The sequence below is a fragment of the Pezoporus wallicus genome, unplaced genomic scaffold (genome assembly GCF_028554395.1).
Source record: "Pezoporus wallicus isolate ANWC-B61680 ecotype Strahan unplaced genomic scaffold, APGP_CSIRO_Pwel_v1 contig_5261, whole genome shotgun sequence".
Lineage (NCBI taxonomy): Eukaryota > Metazoa > Chordata > Aves > Psittaciformes > Psittacidae > Pezoporus > Pezoporus wallicus.
In genome coordinates, this window is record NW_026642423.1 from 6,329,484 (window position 1) to 6,346,235 (window position 16,752).

General features: G+C 43.1%; 1 protein-coding gene across 6 annotated transcripts in view; it reads right to left on the minus strand.

Moving 5' to 3' along the window:
- Nucleotides 1-16,752, minus strand: part of SEMA5B (semaphorin 5B) — a 276,452-nt gene that overhangs the window by 26,836 nt on the left and 232,864 nt on the right. For 5 of the 6 annotated variants that reach the window (XM_057430051.1, XM_057430048.1, XM_057430050.1 and 2 more), the window contains 8 exons: nucleotides 12,789-12,970; nucleotides 9,353-9,496; nucleotides 7,712-7,859; nucleotides 6,009-6,234; nucleotides 5,160-5,378; nucleotides 3,142-3,312; nucleotides 2,100-2,249; nucleotides 1,172-1,216 (listed from right to left, as the gene is read on the minus strand). In XM_057430051.1, coding sequence (XP_057286034.1) covers nucleotides 1,172-1,216; nucleotides 2,100-2,249; nucleotides 3,142-3,312; nucleotides 5,160-5,378; nucleotides 6,009-6,234; nucleotides 7,712-7,859; nucleotides 9,353-9,496; nucleotides 12,789-12,970 — 1,285 coding nt within the window. Of the gene's footprint in view, nucleotides 1-1,171; nucleotides 1,217-2,099; nucleotides 2,250-3,141; nucleotides 3,313-3,649; nucleotides 4,658-5,159; nucleotides 5,379-6,008; nucleotides 6,235-7,711; nucleotides 7,860-9,352; nucleotides 9,497-12,788; nucleotides 12,971-16,752 lie in introns of those variants that run through there. The other variant, XR_008975021.1, reaches the window with a different exon arrangement.

A 16,752-nucleotide genomic window follows, 5' to 3' on the forward strand; every position in this document is an offset into this window, starting at 1 on the left:
GAAAGACATGTCTGATTCTTCAGGTGATTTTTATCTATATCTTAGGGAAAAAAATGAATTATTTGGTTTGCAGCAGAGTTCCTTGAGGAGGAAGCTGTTTGGTTCATCATTTTGAAAATACAGATTTTCTGAGATGCATCAACAAAATTTCTATTGATTGACTTCCCTGACAAATATTGCACAACACTAAGTAATAGATATTAGCTATGGTAAAATAGGTTGCAACAGCAAATACAATGGTGGTAAAAGAAGGAAATGGGGATATAGCACTTATAAGTATAGTGCAAGCCGTAGCAAGGAGTTCCTGGATGTGAAGCAGACACCTTGCACCTTCTGAGGGAGGAGAAATGCAGAAAGCCAACTGTTACATTGCAGGTGCTGAATTCCATTGATTGTCCCACAGTCACAAAGCAAGAGGCCACATTTCTGTGCCGCAGATGGCATGCTTTTTTCTGCCATGATCTCTGCAGGGAGAAGAGATTCTGGCAACCTGCAGATCATCTAGATTTCAGGAAAGCACGGATGTGATGCTAGCAGGAATTGACATAGTCATTAGTGTGAAAATAGCATTTTAAAATGTCGAAGGAACCTGCCTTTTTCGTCTGCATTTTTACTATAGGGGCTCTTAGGACAGTGGAAAAGTGACACTAATGACTGGATCTTTCCAAGTTACATGCAGAAAGGAGACACAACCTGTATGAGAGGTGACAACTTGAATGAAAAGAAGTGCTTGGAGGACAAGTATAAACTCTAATCTCATCCTACATCAGCAAAGGAGCTGTCCAAGAGGCCTTGTTCACTGAAATATTTATAGGTTATTTAAAAACACCTGCTTTTGAACAGCTGGAGGCTTACAGTGGTGGAATGAGGAATATGTCTTCCTTTCTCCAGAACCCTTTACCCTCTGGGTAGAGAGAGACAACCAGTGTGCTCCCTGGTAATTAATGACCCTCAGTGGTCAATCCAAACCCCAAAATAAATAAAGATCTTGGAACTGAGAAGTGGACATGGAATACATTCCTCCAGTCTGACTCAGACAGAAAGACTCCAGTGGAATTAAGGCTATCAGTGGGATATGAGCAGTACAGATTAATGGTTTGGTTGATACTGCACAGAGAGAAAAGAAGTCAGGTTAAGATAAAAATAATATATATAGTTTAGTGGTACCTACCTCCACAGTTTGTGCTCTCATCAATGCTGGAGGCTGGCAGGATCACTAAACAAAGAGAAGATTGGAGAAACTTGTCATTTTGTCATCACTTCTTCAAGTAATTAAACCCCCTGTGCTCCAGACACGAAAAGGTGCTCACGTGTTCTGCAGCAAGCTCAGAGTTTCTCTAAATTGAATGGTAAACTCAGAGAGTGAAAAACATGCCAAAGACTTGGCAATTCCAGTACTGTTACCTGATGACTCTTTGGCTTCTGCAATTTAGGGGAAAGAAGATAGCTGAGAAAGCCATGAAAAAGAAGAATATAATTGCCTAGTGATCTCAGATTTTTAAGTCAGGGCACAGCAACCCAGAAAAGAACACATGGAAAGGGGTTATTTATCCTAGACCCATACGAGGTATTTGCCCAAGAGATTAAATTTCCACAAAGCACAGGGTGGAAGATTTTGATGACCATCTGTCTATCAACAGTATTGCTCTGTAAGACCGTGGGTTAATCTTCCCACTTTACACAGCAATTTCCTGCAACTGCCTCTCCTTATTTTTTCGCTCTTTCAGGATGCTTCTTTTCATACCTGAGCTCAAGGACCTTCTGTTGACTATACCCATACTGAGTACAAAGTTAATTTTTATAAGCCAGCCTGAGATGAACTATGCAAGGTTAAAAGCTGCAATTCAGGTGAAGCCATTCTAGTTATTTATTACAGATCGAGGTAATTCTCTTCTAAAAAATTTTAAGCTGCCTTAAAGGAATAACAGTTAATCTGTGCCTGTGACAAGGGAGTTTACAACATGTTTGTGTATTTGCTTGTTTTTCTAGAAGCATTCAAACCCAATTTTTAATAGAGAAAATCTCAGCCTAATTTGACAGGCATGAGTTGCTCTCCTGGATTGGCCCACCCTGTCCCTCCTCTATGACACTGTACATACCAGGAATTTCATTATACAGGCAATCTTGGTACTGTGTGCTGTTTCCGACGCACTGAGAAGAATCTGGGCTGTGTATCTCACAGTAACGACTGCGGTATTGGATACCCTCTTCATTACACAGGCTCCACTCCGACCATTCTGACCACCCACCTGAAATCCAAGATTGGGAAAACACACAGACAACATCACCAAGAAGGAAAAGGATCTTTTGTTGATACCAGTCTTCTCTCATGATGAAGGATATCTAGCTCTTTGCATGGGTCTCTCTCACACATCTAATCCAGAGGCCTTTGTTGGATTTCATTTTCTCAATACACATAACAGTGCAAGCATCATGTCCTACTTGTCAGGTTGTGGTTTGTTTAATACGTACTGTACTAACCCTTGGTGGAGCACTGCACAGCACACAGTTGTCTTAAAAGCTCATGTATCAGCTCTCTGGTTAAGACATACAAGGAGCTGGATGGGATTTTGCATGAGGATCTCCAAGTTCTGAGGTGGCCTCCCAGGGATATCGCAAGCAGCCATAACAAATTACAGCATTTAAAAGTTTCGCTGATGGTCCTAAGGGCAGGAGTCAGCTTGCACTGGATCAGAAATATACAAAGGTGGTTCAAAACCAGGACAGATATAAACCCCGTCCTCTGAGATCTAGCACATGCTTATCTGTCTGTCTGTGTAAGAAAAAGGAAAGATTGTTTCTTCAGCAACTGTACAGATTGATGACTCCTTTTGTTTGTCTTGTAAGTGTCCACATTGAAAAACTCCTGCTTTTCCAATTACTTTAAAAGGATCAGCAGCTAAAAAGGTCTTGTCTGGCACCAGAATGCCAGGGAATGGGTTAGTGAACAAGTAAAGAGAAAGGTGATGCACTGCAGCTTAACACAGGGATGTCTCTTTTTCCCAGCTCAATAGACGTTTACTGAATGGACAGAAAAGCTTCTAACCGGTCAGGTTTCTGATTTACTTTTTAAATATTTTGCAGTTGTTTCATACTCCCACCACCACCCAAGCCAGCTGGAGAAGGGATGAGAACTGCTACCTTCACATGGGTGTGTGTTGCAAAGGGCCTCCTCGGTGTGCAGACCAATGCAGATATCCTCTCCACTAGACGGAGCTGGATTGGTGCAAGTTCGCGTGCGTTGGTAGTGTCCTCCTCCACAGGTGGCTGAGCAGTGAGACCAAGGAGTCCAACAAGACCATGAGCCTTTCACTGAAGGACAATGAAAAGCAAGGAGAAAGAGGCAGATGCTGCTTACTCCTCTCACAGTGACAAAGCTGGAGAGCCCCAGTATCCCACCTTCCAGATCCACCCTGCCCAGACTAGCTATCAGTTTCTTGCACCCGAGTACAATTGGGCCTGACAACAGGAACTTTGTATTGAGAGAGGATACAAATGTGCTGCACTCTGAAGATGTAAAATGAAGTCTATTCACAAAAAGACTCTGCATCATACAGTGCTGAAATAGAAACTATTCCGTTTAGAAATAGAAATAGAAACTATTTCCGTATAGAAATATTCCGTTCTACACCTTTTTATAAAACAGAACTGTTATCACTATATTTTCTTTTGATGCTTCATCTACAGAAACAGCAAATCTACTTGGGGAAAAACGTGCTGTACAACCCAAGTGGAGCTTGTATGGCACTTTTCTGTGGGGGCCCTGAGTCCTTCAAGTTCCAACCTGCAGGAAACAGAAACTCAGAGTCTTTATTTATTGTCCCTGCTCAGATGGGGTTGAACTAGATGACCTTTAAAGGTCCCTTCCAACCCAAACCGTCTCATGATTCTATGATCTCAGCACAACCCCATAACAGGTTAATAATAAAACTAGAGAGGGACTTAAGATCCCTGATTCTCACCCTGCTCCTTGTCAGGCTACTAGACTGCTTAATTCGCAGGTCCACATGCCATTAATTCCGAAGATAATAATCTGATGACTTGGTGCAAGATAAACCCAGTACTTATTTATACACATTGAGTGAGGCAGGGAAGAAGGGAGACACAGAGAAATAGTAATCATGCACTCAGAACAGATTGTAAAACATCATAGTGTCCAAGGGGAGAAAACAGCACAGAAGGCACAGACATTAGTGAAGATCCACTGAGAGCTTCCAGAATAGTACTAATAGATGCCTTTATAGTGTTACAGTTATTTTCTTTTTATAGGCCATAGAGTGCAATATTTGACATTCCTACTGTGCTCTTGCTGCACATTCTGGTAGTATCTGCATTGGAATTTTATCATTGTATTGAATTTTAGAATCATAATACTACTATTATAATATAGCATTTTCAAGTGTAGGCCACAAACTATATTGCCAGAGGTAGATAATTACTAGAACTGCAATGAGGCAAGGTAATTCATGCAAGATCACTTAAATTTAGTTTAGATAGCTATTACAAAGCAAGGATAAGGATAAGTGAGGAAGAATACAGTAGTCAATGGTCTATTATTACTATTCTGGAACAGAAGTGCAACATAAACATGAGGACAAACTTGAAAACCAGGAAACCAGGCAAGAATACTCCCTGCTGGCTGTGCAGGAAATGGTAACTGATGTCAAGAGTAGATGCCCATCGCAAGAACAATACGTAAGCAGGAGAGGGGGAAGAAACAAGTGTTCACAAGAAGAACCGCCACATCAAGCATCTCTACACAGTATTAAGCCACATTTATCAAGTCTGCCTCCTCATCAAGTAGCAGATGCACTGTGATGCCCCCCGCTGGATGGAGCATCAAACCTTCTTGAAGAAAAACATTGCTAGGCAAGCCACAATACTATTTACACTAGAGGCTGTGGCTGTGCTACCCTCTGAGCTGTGGTGAGGCATCAGTTTGCACTAAAGATCACATACATGGGTCATTACAATAGCTTCAAAAAATTAAGAAAAAATCCCCCAAATTTAAAAAAAAAAAAGGAAAACAAAATAAAAAAAAAAAGCAGCTTGGAAATACCAGTTTTGTTGTTTGCTTTTGTTTTTGTTTTTTTGTGGCTGTACCATTTAGATGGTGAAGAACACCTCTGAATTTCATGCAGGAAGATGATCATGGTTACCTGGGCAGGGATGCGGATTGCAGTCTTGATATTCCATCGCTGACCCCACACAGGGCAAGCCACCATTTTTAGGTTCAGGGTTTGTGCATGTTCTCTTCCTGATCCTAAAGCCCAGCTCACAGTCCCTGGAACAGGAAGACCAGGCTCCCCAAAAGGACCAGCCTCCATTGATAATCCGTGCAGAAGTCTTACCAGTCTTGAGGAGATCATCAACAAGAGCTTCAAGGAAAACAAACAAGACACTATGAGATCACAAACTGGTCAGTTGTTGGGCTTTTAAAAAGGTTTTCAGCTCATGAATAAAACCAGGATTTATGTGCCCTTAGGGAAGAATTTCTGCTGAAAGCCTTTAGGGGAAGTTTTGTTCCACAGGATTACAGCTAAGCTAGACACAGAACCAAATTTGTACACAGAGAGCCTACTGATAACGCTGATAAATGACCTTTCTGGGCAGCAAACTGTGGTAGTCAGAGCTGTATCCTCAGGACACTGCCTTGCATCACAGCAGTACTGAAGGGAATAATCCCAGAGGCAGTGCACAAGGGGACCTCCAGAGAGACACACAGAATGGCTCTTCTCTTCTCTAGACCCTGATTATTTGCCTGTTGTCTTTGGGGCAGCCTGGCAGTAGCAAAAGCAAACCTATACACTGTCATAGGCACAGAGGCTACAATGGTATTGATCTCTAAGCCACAGGGTTCTCTCTCCATCCCTGCCATTCTGCAGTAACACTAGTTGCACATGTTGGGATTTATGTAGTCACAATCAGGTTCTTATTGTTCTAAGAGGACTCGCATTCCACCACCATCTCAGCTTGCTCTACAGTCCCCCAGAGCTGGCAAGACGTACAGTCAGTATCACACACGGCTGAGCCATCATTGGGGCAGAATCGACTCTCGGTTTTCTTTCTCCCAAACTGCAGCTCATGGGGATCAGACAGCTGGGCACGACACGTGTAGCGGAAGCGCTGCTCCTGGCGGGCACCATTCTGAGTGATGTTGACAGGCATCCAAGGGGTCCAGGGTGTGTTCCTGCGCACCTCCGGGCAGCTCTCTGGGTTGCACGTCTTATATTCCTGCCAAGAAGGAAAACCGTTCTCTCTTATTAAACAGCAGCAGCCTAACTGACAGATTTATTTACGTTCCAGAAAATAAGGGGATACCCTCTTGATCTACAACAACCTCCATCCACCTTATCTGCCCTCGCAGACACAAGCCAGTGCTGGGCACACCACACAGGCTGGATGTGGTTCTGGGCAACCTGACCTAGATGGAGATGTTCCTGCTCATTGCAGAGGGGGTGGGTGGATTACATGACCTTTGAAGGTCCCTTCCAACCCGTACTATTCTATGATTCTATGACTACAGATGCAGTGGTGGTGACCACGTATAGCTTCAGGTGACCCTTGAGGGTGAACTACGTTTGCTACTTTTATCTCTCCCTCAGATTTGTGTTTCTTTGCTGACTCAGAGTCCTATGGGGCTTTGAAAGCTTGGTACACTACAGGCAGGAAGATAATTCAGGCAATAGATAATAACAACAGCAAACAAGTTTTATGTTGTGATACTAAGGCGCTGCTCTCAGGTCAGCCTAGAGAAGCCCTACGAGGACAAAATGTCAGTAAGGTTTATTTCCTTTGAAAGTTTATTGGTTTATTTTTAAGATGCGTTTAGATTATCTTTTTTTACAGCTAGTTTTGTTTGGTTGGCTTTCTGAACTGTCCAGGAGGGCTATGAACCATATGCCGTCCTTGGTGTAGAGCATCCCTTGAGTACAGACAACATTCTGGCTGGATGGGGATGGGATGATTTGGGGGTCTTTACAATTCTTGCCACTAGTGGGAGGAATTCCAGTGACAAACATTACATTCTTGTTTAAAAACAAATAAATAAACCATTTTTTTCTGGCAGAGGAAAATAAATGTAATGCTTCAGGACTTCATGATTCTAGAGTATTATGCCAAACAGCTTGTGAACAGATGGGAGGTTCCAGATCAAACCTGCTTACACTGAAGAAAACTCTCCACAAAACTAATTAGAACAGCTGCATGAAACAGCTGCCAGAATAGGAAAGGGAAAATAAAGAGAGAAAATGGGTAGCCATTACCTCACTAATGGGTGAATTAGGTGTTTGACCTGTTGTTTACTCAAGTATGACAGTGAGACTTATTTCTGATGCATGTAAGGCCTCCTTGACTCAATAGGATCATCCTTTGATGTAGGACAGAAGGAAGAAAATGTACAGTGCTTTCCAGTAAAGGACTTGATATCTAAGCCTACAGAGATCTAAGGAAATCCTCTGTCCCTACCTATCCATCCCTTCCTGTACACACACACACACATACAGACACACTCTCACACCAACTTCACTGACTTGGTGACACCTCTCTGCTTCCCAGTTCATTTCAGCATCCTTTTCAGCAAAAGCTGAGGATAGCATTTTCTTCTAGACTGAGAAATAAAATCAAGATGGAGAGAGGAGTAAAATGTCAAGTTCCTAGGTGCTAGATGTCAACAGGTGTCCCTTGTGCAATGTCAATAAACAATACATACCACAGCACAGCCTGGACATGTATTTCCATTTTCACAGGACCTCTGCCTCGAATGAATCCCTCCACCACAATTCACACTACATTTAGTCCAAGGACCCCATGAAGACCAAAAAATCGGCAGTGGACACGGATTGTTCTCATTACAGAATCTGAAAGAAGAAAGAGCATTGATCAAAAAAATATCCAGGTCAGCACATCCAAGGGACAAAATCATGATGGATCAAGACTGCACACTGCATTTGGATGCAATTCATGCATACACAGAAAGCCAGCAGAAGGCTGACACAGCCATCAGATTAGTAATATTTCTGTTCACAGTAGAGAACGGTACCCTTTGTACAGAACAGGGAGTGGTTAAGCAGGCTGAAATCAGACCATTGAGGTGAATCATCCAGATTGGGTTTTTGAAAGTGCTCTAATCTCCAAACTTTTATGCATTGAATTCACAGAAGAGCTCATAAACTGGAGCCCATGTGTCACATAGAGTAGATGGTAAATATTTTCAATGGGATTACTAGTGGAAGGTCAAATCAACAGTGATTTGTCAGCAATGGCAGGTGCTAAACATTTACATCTTCTCTTCACCCGATCTGGCCCTTGCTGTTGACTGGACCCTAAGAAGCCAATGTTTGCATCTGGAGCTGAACTAGATACTATCTGCATCTAAATGCAGGCCTTAAATTAATGCTGTTTCATGTTACCTTTTCAAAGGGTAACTTCAATTTTGTTCAGTTTTTTAATAAATATTGCTCTCAAATTGAATGACACAGGACTGCAACTGACTCAGATGTAGTCTTTGAAACCCAAAAAGGAGCATTGTGAATGGCCACAAATCAAACCAAACATTAAAATGTCCTGAATCAAGGAAGTTAAATGAATTGCCCTTTGTATTCTGAGAGATGCAGAGATATCTATCTTAAGTGACCACTCAACAGACAAGCAACAGCCAACTGCCAAGCAGAGGTGGCCTTTAATGAAATGTCAAATCTGGAAACCAAATTAGGATGCCTTGAAAGCTGTGTTTAACATAGGGCTGGGCTTGAAGAAGTGTAACAATGCAGATGGCTCTGAGGTTCAAAAAGTATTGCCTTTTAGCAATTTTACGTGAAATTGCTTAGTTTAAAGGGAGCGGAGGGAAAGATGTTTTTCTAATGTCAAGCTCTGCAGTCCTGAATCTCTGAGTTAAGCTATATTTTGTCTTTGAACTTCTTTTGGAGCATCAGCACAATTATTATGGTGCATGGAATCGTGCAATTGGCAATGAAAACTGCACATATTCAACTGCCCCCTCAGGGATGGATCAGAACAGTGTAAGTGTAAACTCTGCACTGCTAACAGTAGACACAGCTTCTCGTTTTGTTGCGGAGGTCAGCCATCTGTTTTGGGGACAGAAATACTTGTGAAAGCCTGAAAGATCCTCCCTGAGAGTGGAGGCAGCTCTGAAACCTCTGGTGTTCACAGGCTCATTGAAAGAGAGTAGCCATGCATGTGAGCAGCCTCATCCTTCCTAGGCTCTGGAATTACTTCCACTTTGTGCATTCAGCCAGACAGCCTTTATCTGCATTCACACAGGAGCCATCACTTCCAGCTGCCAACATTATAACCATAGAAGTGAACACATGGTGTTGTGGACATCTCTTACCTTTCTTCCCTACTCTGTCCAACACAGACCCTGCCGCCGTACCGTGGAGCAGGGTTGCTGCAGGATCGCTGGCGGACCTGGAAGCCTATCCCACAGGAGGTGCTGCATGGGGCCCAGGAAGACCAGGGTGTCCAAGCTCCATTTCTAACAAAGAGAGCAAGAGAAAGCAGAGCATGGGGGTGACCTAATGGTCTGCTCACATTATGCTGTGCTTAACAACAAAACACATAAGGCACTGGTGGGGGAACCATTGGAGAAGAGATTATTCATTTCAACCAGACCTTATGTCAGTGAAGATTTAGAAAAGAGAGTTTCAAAAGCGCTCAGCATTGGCCTAACTTTCCTCCTATTCAAGTCTCTAATAATTGGAAAGGAAAAGAATGAAGCCAGTGCTGAATGATTCTGAAAATGCCTCATAGCATTTGCTAAGCAAGAGTGTGGTTGCTATAACTCTCACTGACTATTCCCCCATCATGTCTCCCAAGTCTCATAATCCCACTTTTGAGAGCCAATGGCTCATCCCAAAGCTGTGTCTCCTGATACAGCCTGCACTCTTCTGCACAAAGAGCGCAGGTTTTGAGGCTCACAAATGCCTGTTGTGCCAAAGGATGTAAAAAACCAACTCTCTGCTAATTCAGTAGGTACTGATGCTTTAAATCTCTTAGAATCATAGAATCAACTAGGTTGGAAAAGACCTTTAAGATCATCAAGTCCAGCCATTACCCCAGGACTGCCAAGACCACCACTAAAACATGCCACTGAGGGCCTCATCTTCACAGTTTGTGGACTCTTCTAGCCTCACCTACATGGTTTTTGAACTCTTACAGCAATACTACTGCCAGCTCCTGTGATTTTAACACAAACCTCATTTGTTATTTTCCTAAAGCCTTCAGCATTGAATTCTGTTAAGTGGAAATCTCAAATTTCATTAAAAATAACAATAATTGCTTCTAGCTTTCATGGCCGCCTGCAGACGTCACTGTAGTGTGACCTTAAATCTGTAGAAATCAGAGGCAATTAAGAGCTCAGAGGCAGGATCAAGTTTCATGGTTTAATGAGTGATCACATCTCTGCTGAGCACTGCTAAGTTAGCCTGAAGCAAATGTGATGTAAAGCTCCTTAGTTCACACCTCAGCAGAGATGTTGGCAAATGCTCTGTGTCTTGCTCCTGTGACAGGCTGAGCATGTGCAGGCAGCTGGCTCCTGCGACGCTGCTGCCGTGCGGTGACTCAACGGCGTGCTTACACAGAACCCAACATTTACATCTTTAAAACTCTGCGCTTATTAAAGCTCACCTTCCTTTGACTTGGCAGCACTACTGAACGTTGGAGCAGGAGAGGAGAATCTGTATCTCATCTCTTCTGTGCTGCAGGTTTCATTTCATATGGAGCCAGTGGCAATGCTCTGTCTTACAGAACTGCCTAATCTTCACACTTTACTGCCTTAAGCCAAAAAAATTTCATTTGTTTTTTTTGTTTAATAAAGAAAAACCTTTCCAAAAAGTCTAGTCAGAAAAACAACTCAGGTGCTCTCTGGTTCTTGAAAGCTAAGCTTGAAAACAGATGTTAATTTTCAAAGCATTTACTGAACTAAATTAATAACACTGTTGGCAAGAAATATTTTCTGGCATGGCACCAATCAGGGCAGAGGATGAAAGTTAAAACCCACATTGCCCTTCACACTTTTTCTATTCGTTATCAACTTTTGCCTGTTCTTGGCAGGTTTATTTCAGAACTCTCTTAGACGTTTCTTCCCTCCTCTTCTTGTTCTCGCATCCTTCTCTCTCCCTCCCTCCCTTCCCCTTTCCGGCCCCAAACAAGGTCAAAGCACAATAAACTCACTTACATAAAAATCCTATTATTCTATCTTATTTTGCCGCGTTTTAACCCACCTACTACCTCCTCACTTTTTAACCCAAAAGAAAGTTTATATGTAAAATCATTTAAAAAACAAAATCAAATGGAAGGTTGACGTTATTCCAGGAAAAAAAAAAAGAAAAAGAAAAAAGGGGGGGGGAATTAATTTTTACTCCTAAAAAAAATATCCAACCATTCTCACAATCTGTTTGTTTTTTTCAGGATTTTTAACAGGAATAAAGACACCTTCCATTTCCAGATCTCCACCATTCTAATAGAACTTATCTTTAAACATCCTGCTCCCTCTTTGCAAAAAGAAATTGCAATGCCATATGAAGTCAATTAAAGGAAATTTGAAGACTGAGGCGGATGTAGGATGACCAGATGTCCCTATTTTTCAAACCATGCTGTTTTCCTATGTTTTAAGATTGAATAATCTATTTTTCATCCCCTTCTTAGAAGCCTGTCTCTTTCGCCATCAGAGCAGTGCTGAGAACACCACTGGCACGCTTTCTGTTTGCCACTGACATAAAAAGTCTGCCTGGGGAAGGCTTTGCTCAGCCCATGGTGGCAGCAGGCAGCACAGAGGCAGGAATGACTATATGCCTTTTGGGCGGCACAGCCCACAACTAGAAGAGATGCCAATTAAAACATGAGTATTGCTGAATTTCTCGTGCCAAGACCAGCACTGATCTCCAGGGATAAGTTAAAAGACAGCTGTCCTTAATGGAATTAATGTTTATGGAGAAGATGGAGTAGATAAAAACTAAATTGACCCAATATTTACCAAAATATTCGCTGGCACCACCCTGGTGAAGTAGTGCTTACACTATTGCATCGTCTTTCTTTTAGTCGTGACATGATGTAGTCCGAGGGTGGAGGGGTAGTATGGACACAAACACTGTGGCTATGTTTGGGAACCTAACTGGAGGATATTTAGCTCCCATACTGCTCAATCTTAAGCTTCAAGCTTCCCTGGAAAGGCAGCACTTCAACACAAGCTGAGCGACATGTGTTGGCTAAGTCCTGCCCCCGGCAGGCATGCCTCCTAAGCACTGCTCACTGCCAGATGATGATTTGTTGCTTTCACCTAGCCAGCATGCTGCAGACAGTTCACAGACTCACATAACATGGCAAACAAGCCCTGCTCAGAGCAAGGCTAGGCCCTGTCTTTACAAGCATTACTCTGAAAGAGCTCTGCTCGCTTTTGGCAACGCAATCTCAGAATCCAAACTCCAAAAGACTGTGAGCTTCTTGGATTTTATTTTTAGCTTACGGCTGTTCTGATGGCTAACAATTATTTCAGCCTTACCTCCTCCTGATGAGTCACTACTCACTATATGGTTGAGGGAAACCAAGGCACAGGGTAGGGAAGGTTAATGTGTACACTAATTTGTGGTGCTCATCTTCTCAGAGTCCTTCATTTTTCACTGACTTCAGGCTGGACCTCACATACGGGATGGGATGGGATGGGATGGGATGCAACAACAGGGGCACAGAAACACAAGGAAGGAGCTAAGCTGTGGACAGGCACAACAGCTCTTGTTCCTTTCCTAAAAATCACAAAGATGCTGAGGTACCTTGAGCAATTTGCCACCTCAATCCTGGCCCCTTCACAACTGCGACCTCCACAGCGTGGACGAGGGCTGTCACATGAACGTGACCTACACATGCAGGAGCCTGTGCTGTCCCCATCTGAATGCTCACACAGTTGCCATGGGGACCAGGGCCCCAATCTTCCATTTGTTGTCAGGTTTTTCACCTAATTTTAAAAGAAGAAAGGTCATTAGTAGCAGGTTTACATTTCTGGAGACAGCCCCACAATAGGAAAGCCAAACAAAGCTGCTGGGGGGATTAGGATGCAGCTTAGATGGGAGCTGCCTGTGCTTGTGAGCAGGATTCAAAACAGAGGGTTGTTTTCAGGCAGTGCCGCATCAATATTTACCCTCCAAATTCCACCCCGCATACCTAACATGTGTGCACAGGCACCCAAGCCGGCCCCGCCAGCACCACACCAGGAGCAAGCATCCATCTGCCATGCCACAAAACCACCACACTCCCTTGATGCACACTGCACAGCTTCAGCCTTTCAAGCAACGCAACAGCCGATGCTGACTGTCCCCACTTCATTATGCTCCTGCTTCTGCAGTGCTTGGGACTGCTCCTGCAGGATATTTTCTGAGTTAGTGTTTGGATAACCATAGTGACCAGCTCAGACTGGGGCCTCACTGAGTTTGGCCCTGTTCAAACACACAGTAAGAACTGGCTCCCTTTCTAATCTGTAGCCTAAATGGCTAAACTGGGTGAAGGACAGGAAGTGAAGGAGATGGTGGTGACTAGAATTAATACTGAGGATCACACAGTGGGCTTAAGAGTAAGAATTCATCTCAAGGCAATTTGCAGACCGACCACAGTGCTATCTGTTTCCTCTGCCCTTTGCTTCATGTCTATACAGCCCTGAACAGGCTAGGTCTTGAGCTTTCCATGCACCGTAATGTAGTACAAAATACGGTAGTCCTGGCAAACAAAAAGCATGAGAAACAGATGCATTTCAGACCAGGACTGAAGAACTTTCAGAAGATAAGGTGTCAGAGCTTGCTTCACTGTGCCTTGGTTTAACCAGTGCTTCTAGCTGAGCCCTAAGCTGAGGACTGGTGGAGAAAACTTGCCACCTAAGTTAACTTGAGAAGATGAGTGCTTCCTGCTCCTCCCAGGAATGTTCCCAGGCCACTCTGCCTTATTGTGCCTACTCCACCACTACTGCAAATTCCAACAACTCTAGGCCCATGTTTGGAAAGCTACCCTGAACACCCCTGCCCTGGCTTCCCAAAGCGCAGTGCCTCGTAGGCAGGGCGGCACTGATGGTGGCTTCCTGAAAGTAGCTCATCCCCACTGGTGTCACCCATTGGGTGCTGGGATGCTCAGCAGCTTTGGTAAAAACACTGGCAAAAGCAAGGCTGGACTTAGCCTCAGTGTCGCACGCAATGAAGGGTGACAAAAGGAAGAGGCTGGGACCCTGGGCGAACATCCCTGGCCTCAAGGCCTAGCTACCGCTGAGAAACCCCACTGTGCCATGCTTCACTAAGCTCTGCAGTCAGCAGGATCAGTCCTCTGGGCTGCCTCGGGGGGGAATTATTTTCTCCTGCTTTACAAGACAAGGAAACGGAGGCATGGAGAGGCTGCAAGCCTGTTCCAGCGCCACGCAGGGAGCCAACCACAGCCATGGGAGTAGTGCTTTCCAACATTCATCCTCTGAAACACGCTGCTTTACGCTTATTCTTCAAGTCTGGCACTATGTTAAACACTCACAATGCACCTCTGGTGGGCTGTCATCTTCTCCTCTCACCCATCTACTGCAGCATCAAAAATGTGCAGCAGTGGCATGGAAGTCATTTAGATCAGTTACTGCACTCATCAGGCTGAAGTCAGGGGGTTTCAAGCATCTGTTGTAAACTTTTGTTTGCAATAGATTATCATATCATTGTAAAAATTTGCTCTGGGCTGCAGGTTACAAGGCAAGATGCCCAGACAAGAGAACACTGGGATTTGTTATTGTTGTTCAATTTGTTGTTTTAAACATGCATGCAGTCAAAAATCAGTACAGCTGGATTGCTAAAAGTCAGGAGGGGATCAAAAGAACTATACTTTGAGATACTTAATACTAGATTTTTATCTTCTTTTTCCTCCTGCCTTACAAAAGTCATAATCCAAGTATTGGATCATTTCTATTTAATTTTTGAACCAGAAAGCCTCTCTGATTCCAGCAGGGAGTTCTGTTCCGAAATCAATGGTATGATATGGCCTGTGGCTTCAATTAAACAAAAAAGAAGGCTGACAAATAATTATTGGCTCATAAGTGATACTGGGAAGCAGCCCAAAAGTTAAACAAATAAGCAGCCATAACCAAAATGCTGAGATTTATAAACATGCCACGTAGTGAGTGTGGGAAGTTTTTATACTTACGAAATTACATATGGATTATTATTCCATCATTAAACTCGTAAAAATACCTTCAAAAGAGCAAACTTGGGAAGTGGGATAAAACCCCATATGTATTGGTCTTTTTCAGGAATATCTTTACAAGGCAAATCCTTTGTAGCCAGCACAGTGCCCATCAGACAAGAGGACATCTTTAAAAACACATGTGATCAAATATCCTTATCTTACCTGACAATAATACAAATTCCAAAATTCCTGTGCTTTATAAAGTGCCATACTCCCACCAAAGGCATCACTTTTTCATTTCTTCCTAACACTATCTCAAGGTTTAAGTGCAGGATCTAAAAATTCAGACTGACCATTCCTAAACCCCACTACCAGGATATTTTCAATGTTTATTTTCATATTACAGATAAGACTAGAAGCGTTCCTTGTTCTTTTCATTCCTCTATGCTTCCTCTGAGGATTCAGATGTCAACTGCTTATAACTTTGCCAAGCTTTAATTATTTCGGCTGGAAGTTTCCATGTTGGCTGTTCAATAGAAGCTGACAATTCTTGCAAAGCTTCTGTCAAAATATTTCAATCATTTTAAAAATCAAATCTAGGGGAAAAGAATGTCCATATCTAGCAATCTTTTCCTTGAAACAAGCTAGTTTTCAGAGCAAATAACTGAACTTTACATCCTCGTAACACCTTTTTGCAATGCCCATAAAAAGCCAGGGGGGAGGAAAATACTCAGTTTTCAGAGACTCACAGATTTTGATCCTAGCACATCTTCTCTGTGCACTGGACACGCTTCACTATGGGCCAGAGCAGGATTATCCTGGGCACTGCAGCTCTGAGTAGCTGAGCCCACATGAATTGAGAGCAGGGTACAAGTCTGTTATACACCCACAAAAAGGAGTGGGGAAACTGGCACCGATTAGCAAAAAATGGGGTAGCATAAAGCAGACATCAGATGACTGAGATAGGGGTTTGCCGGACAGAGTGGGACTGGGAGGAAAACCTGTGAGGAAGAACATCATTTGGCTCAGGATAAGAATGACTGTACATTTCTTTGGGAAGGCTCAGGATAAGAATGACTGTACATTTCTTTGGGAATACTCAGTTCCTGACTTGCCAACCACCATCAACAGTGAGCCCATGAGCTTGGCTAATGGAGTTTGTTAGCCAAATCTGAAGTTCCTCTCCTGCTGGTGGCTCATGTTGGCACCAGTAAGATGTTACCAAGTAGGATGTGGCTTTTTTCAGTTTTCCTAACACCAAAAAGCACCTTACTCCTTTTCTCAAGCCTAAGAAGAAACAACATGCAATCCTGTATTCAGGACTCCCTGATACGACACGTCACACTCAGGGAAAAGAAGAGTGGCATGTGCAATTTGTGTCCTATCATTTCTTAACGTTGAAATGCTTGACATTGCAACTTACTTTAGCAATGAACCTTTGGGAGGTCCTGGGTGTTACATGGTAATAAGACAGATTAACCACTGCCTAAGGTATTATGTTAACACTATACGATTAACCCTCTATCTAAGGTCCCTTAATATTAAGGCTGGAAAGTGAGAATCTGTGGTACAATGTAGTGCTGTACAAAGATGTTCAGA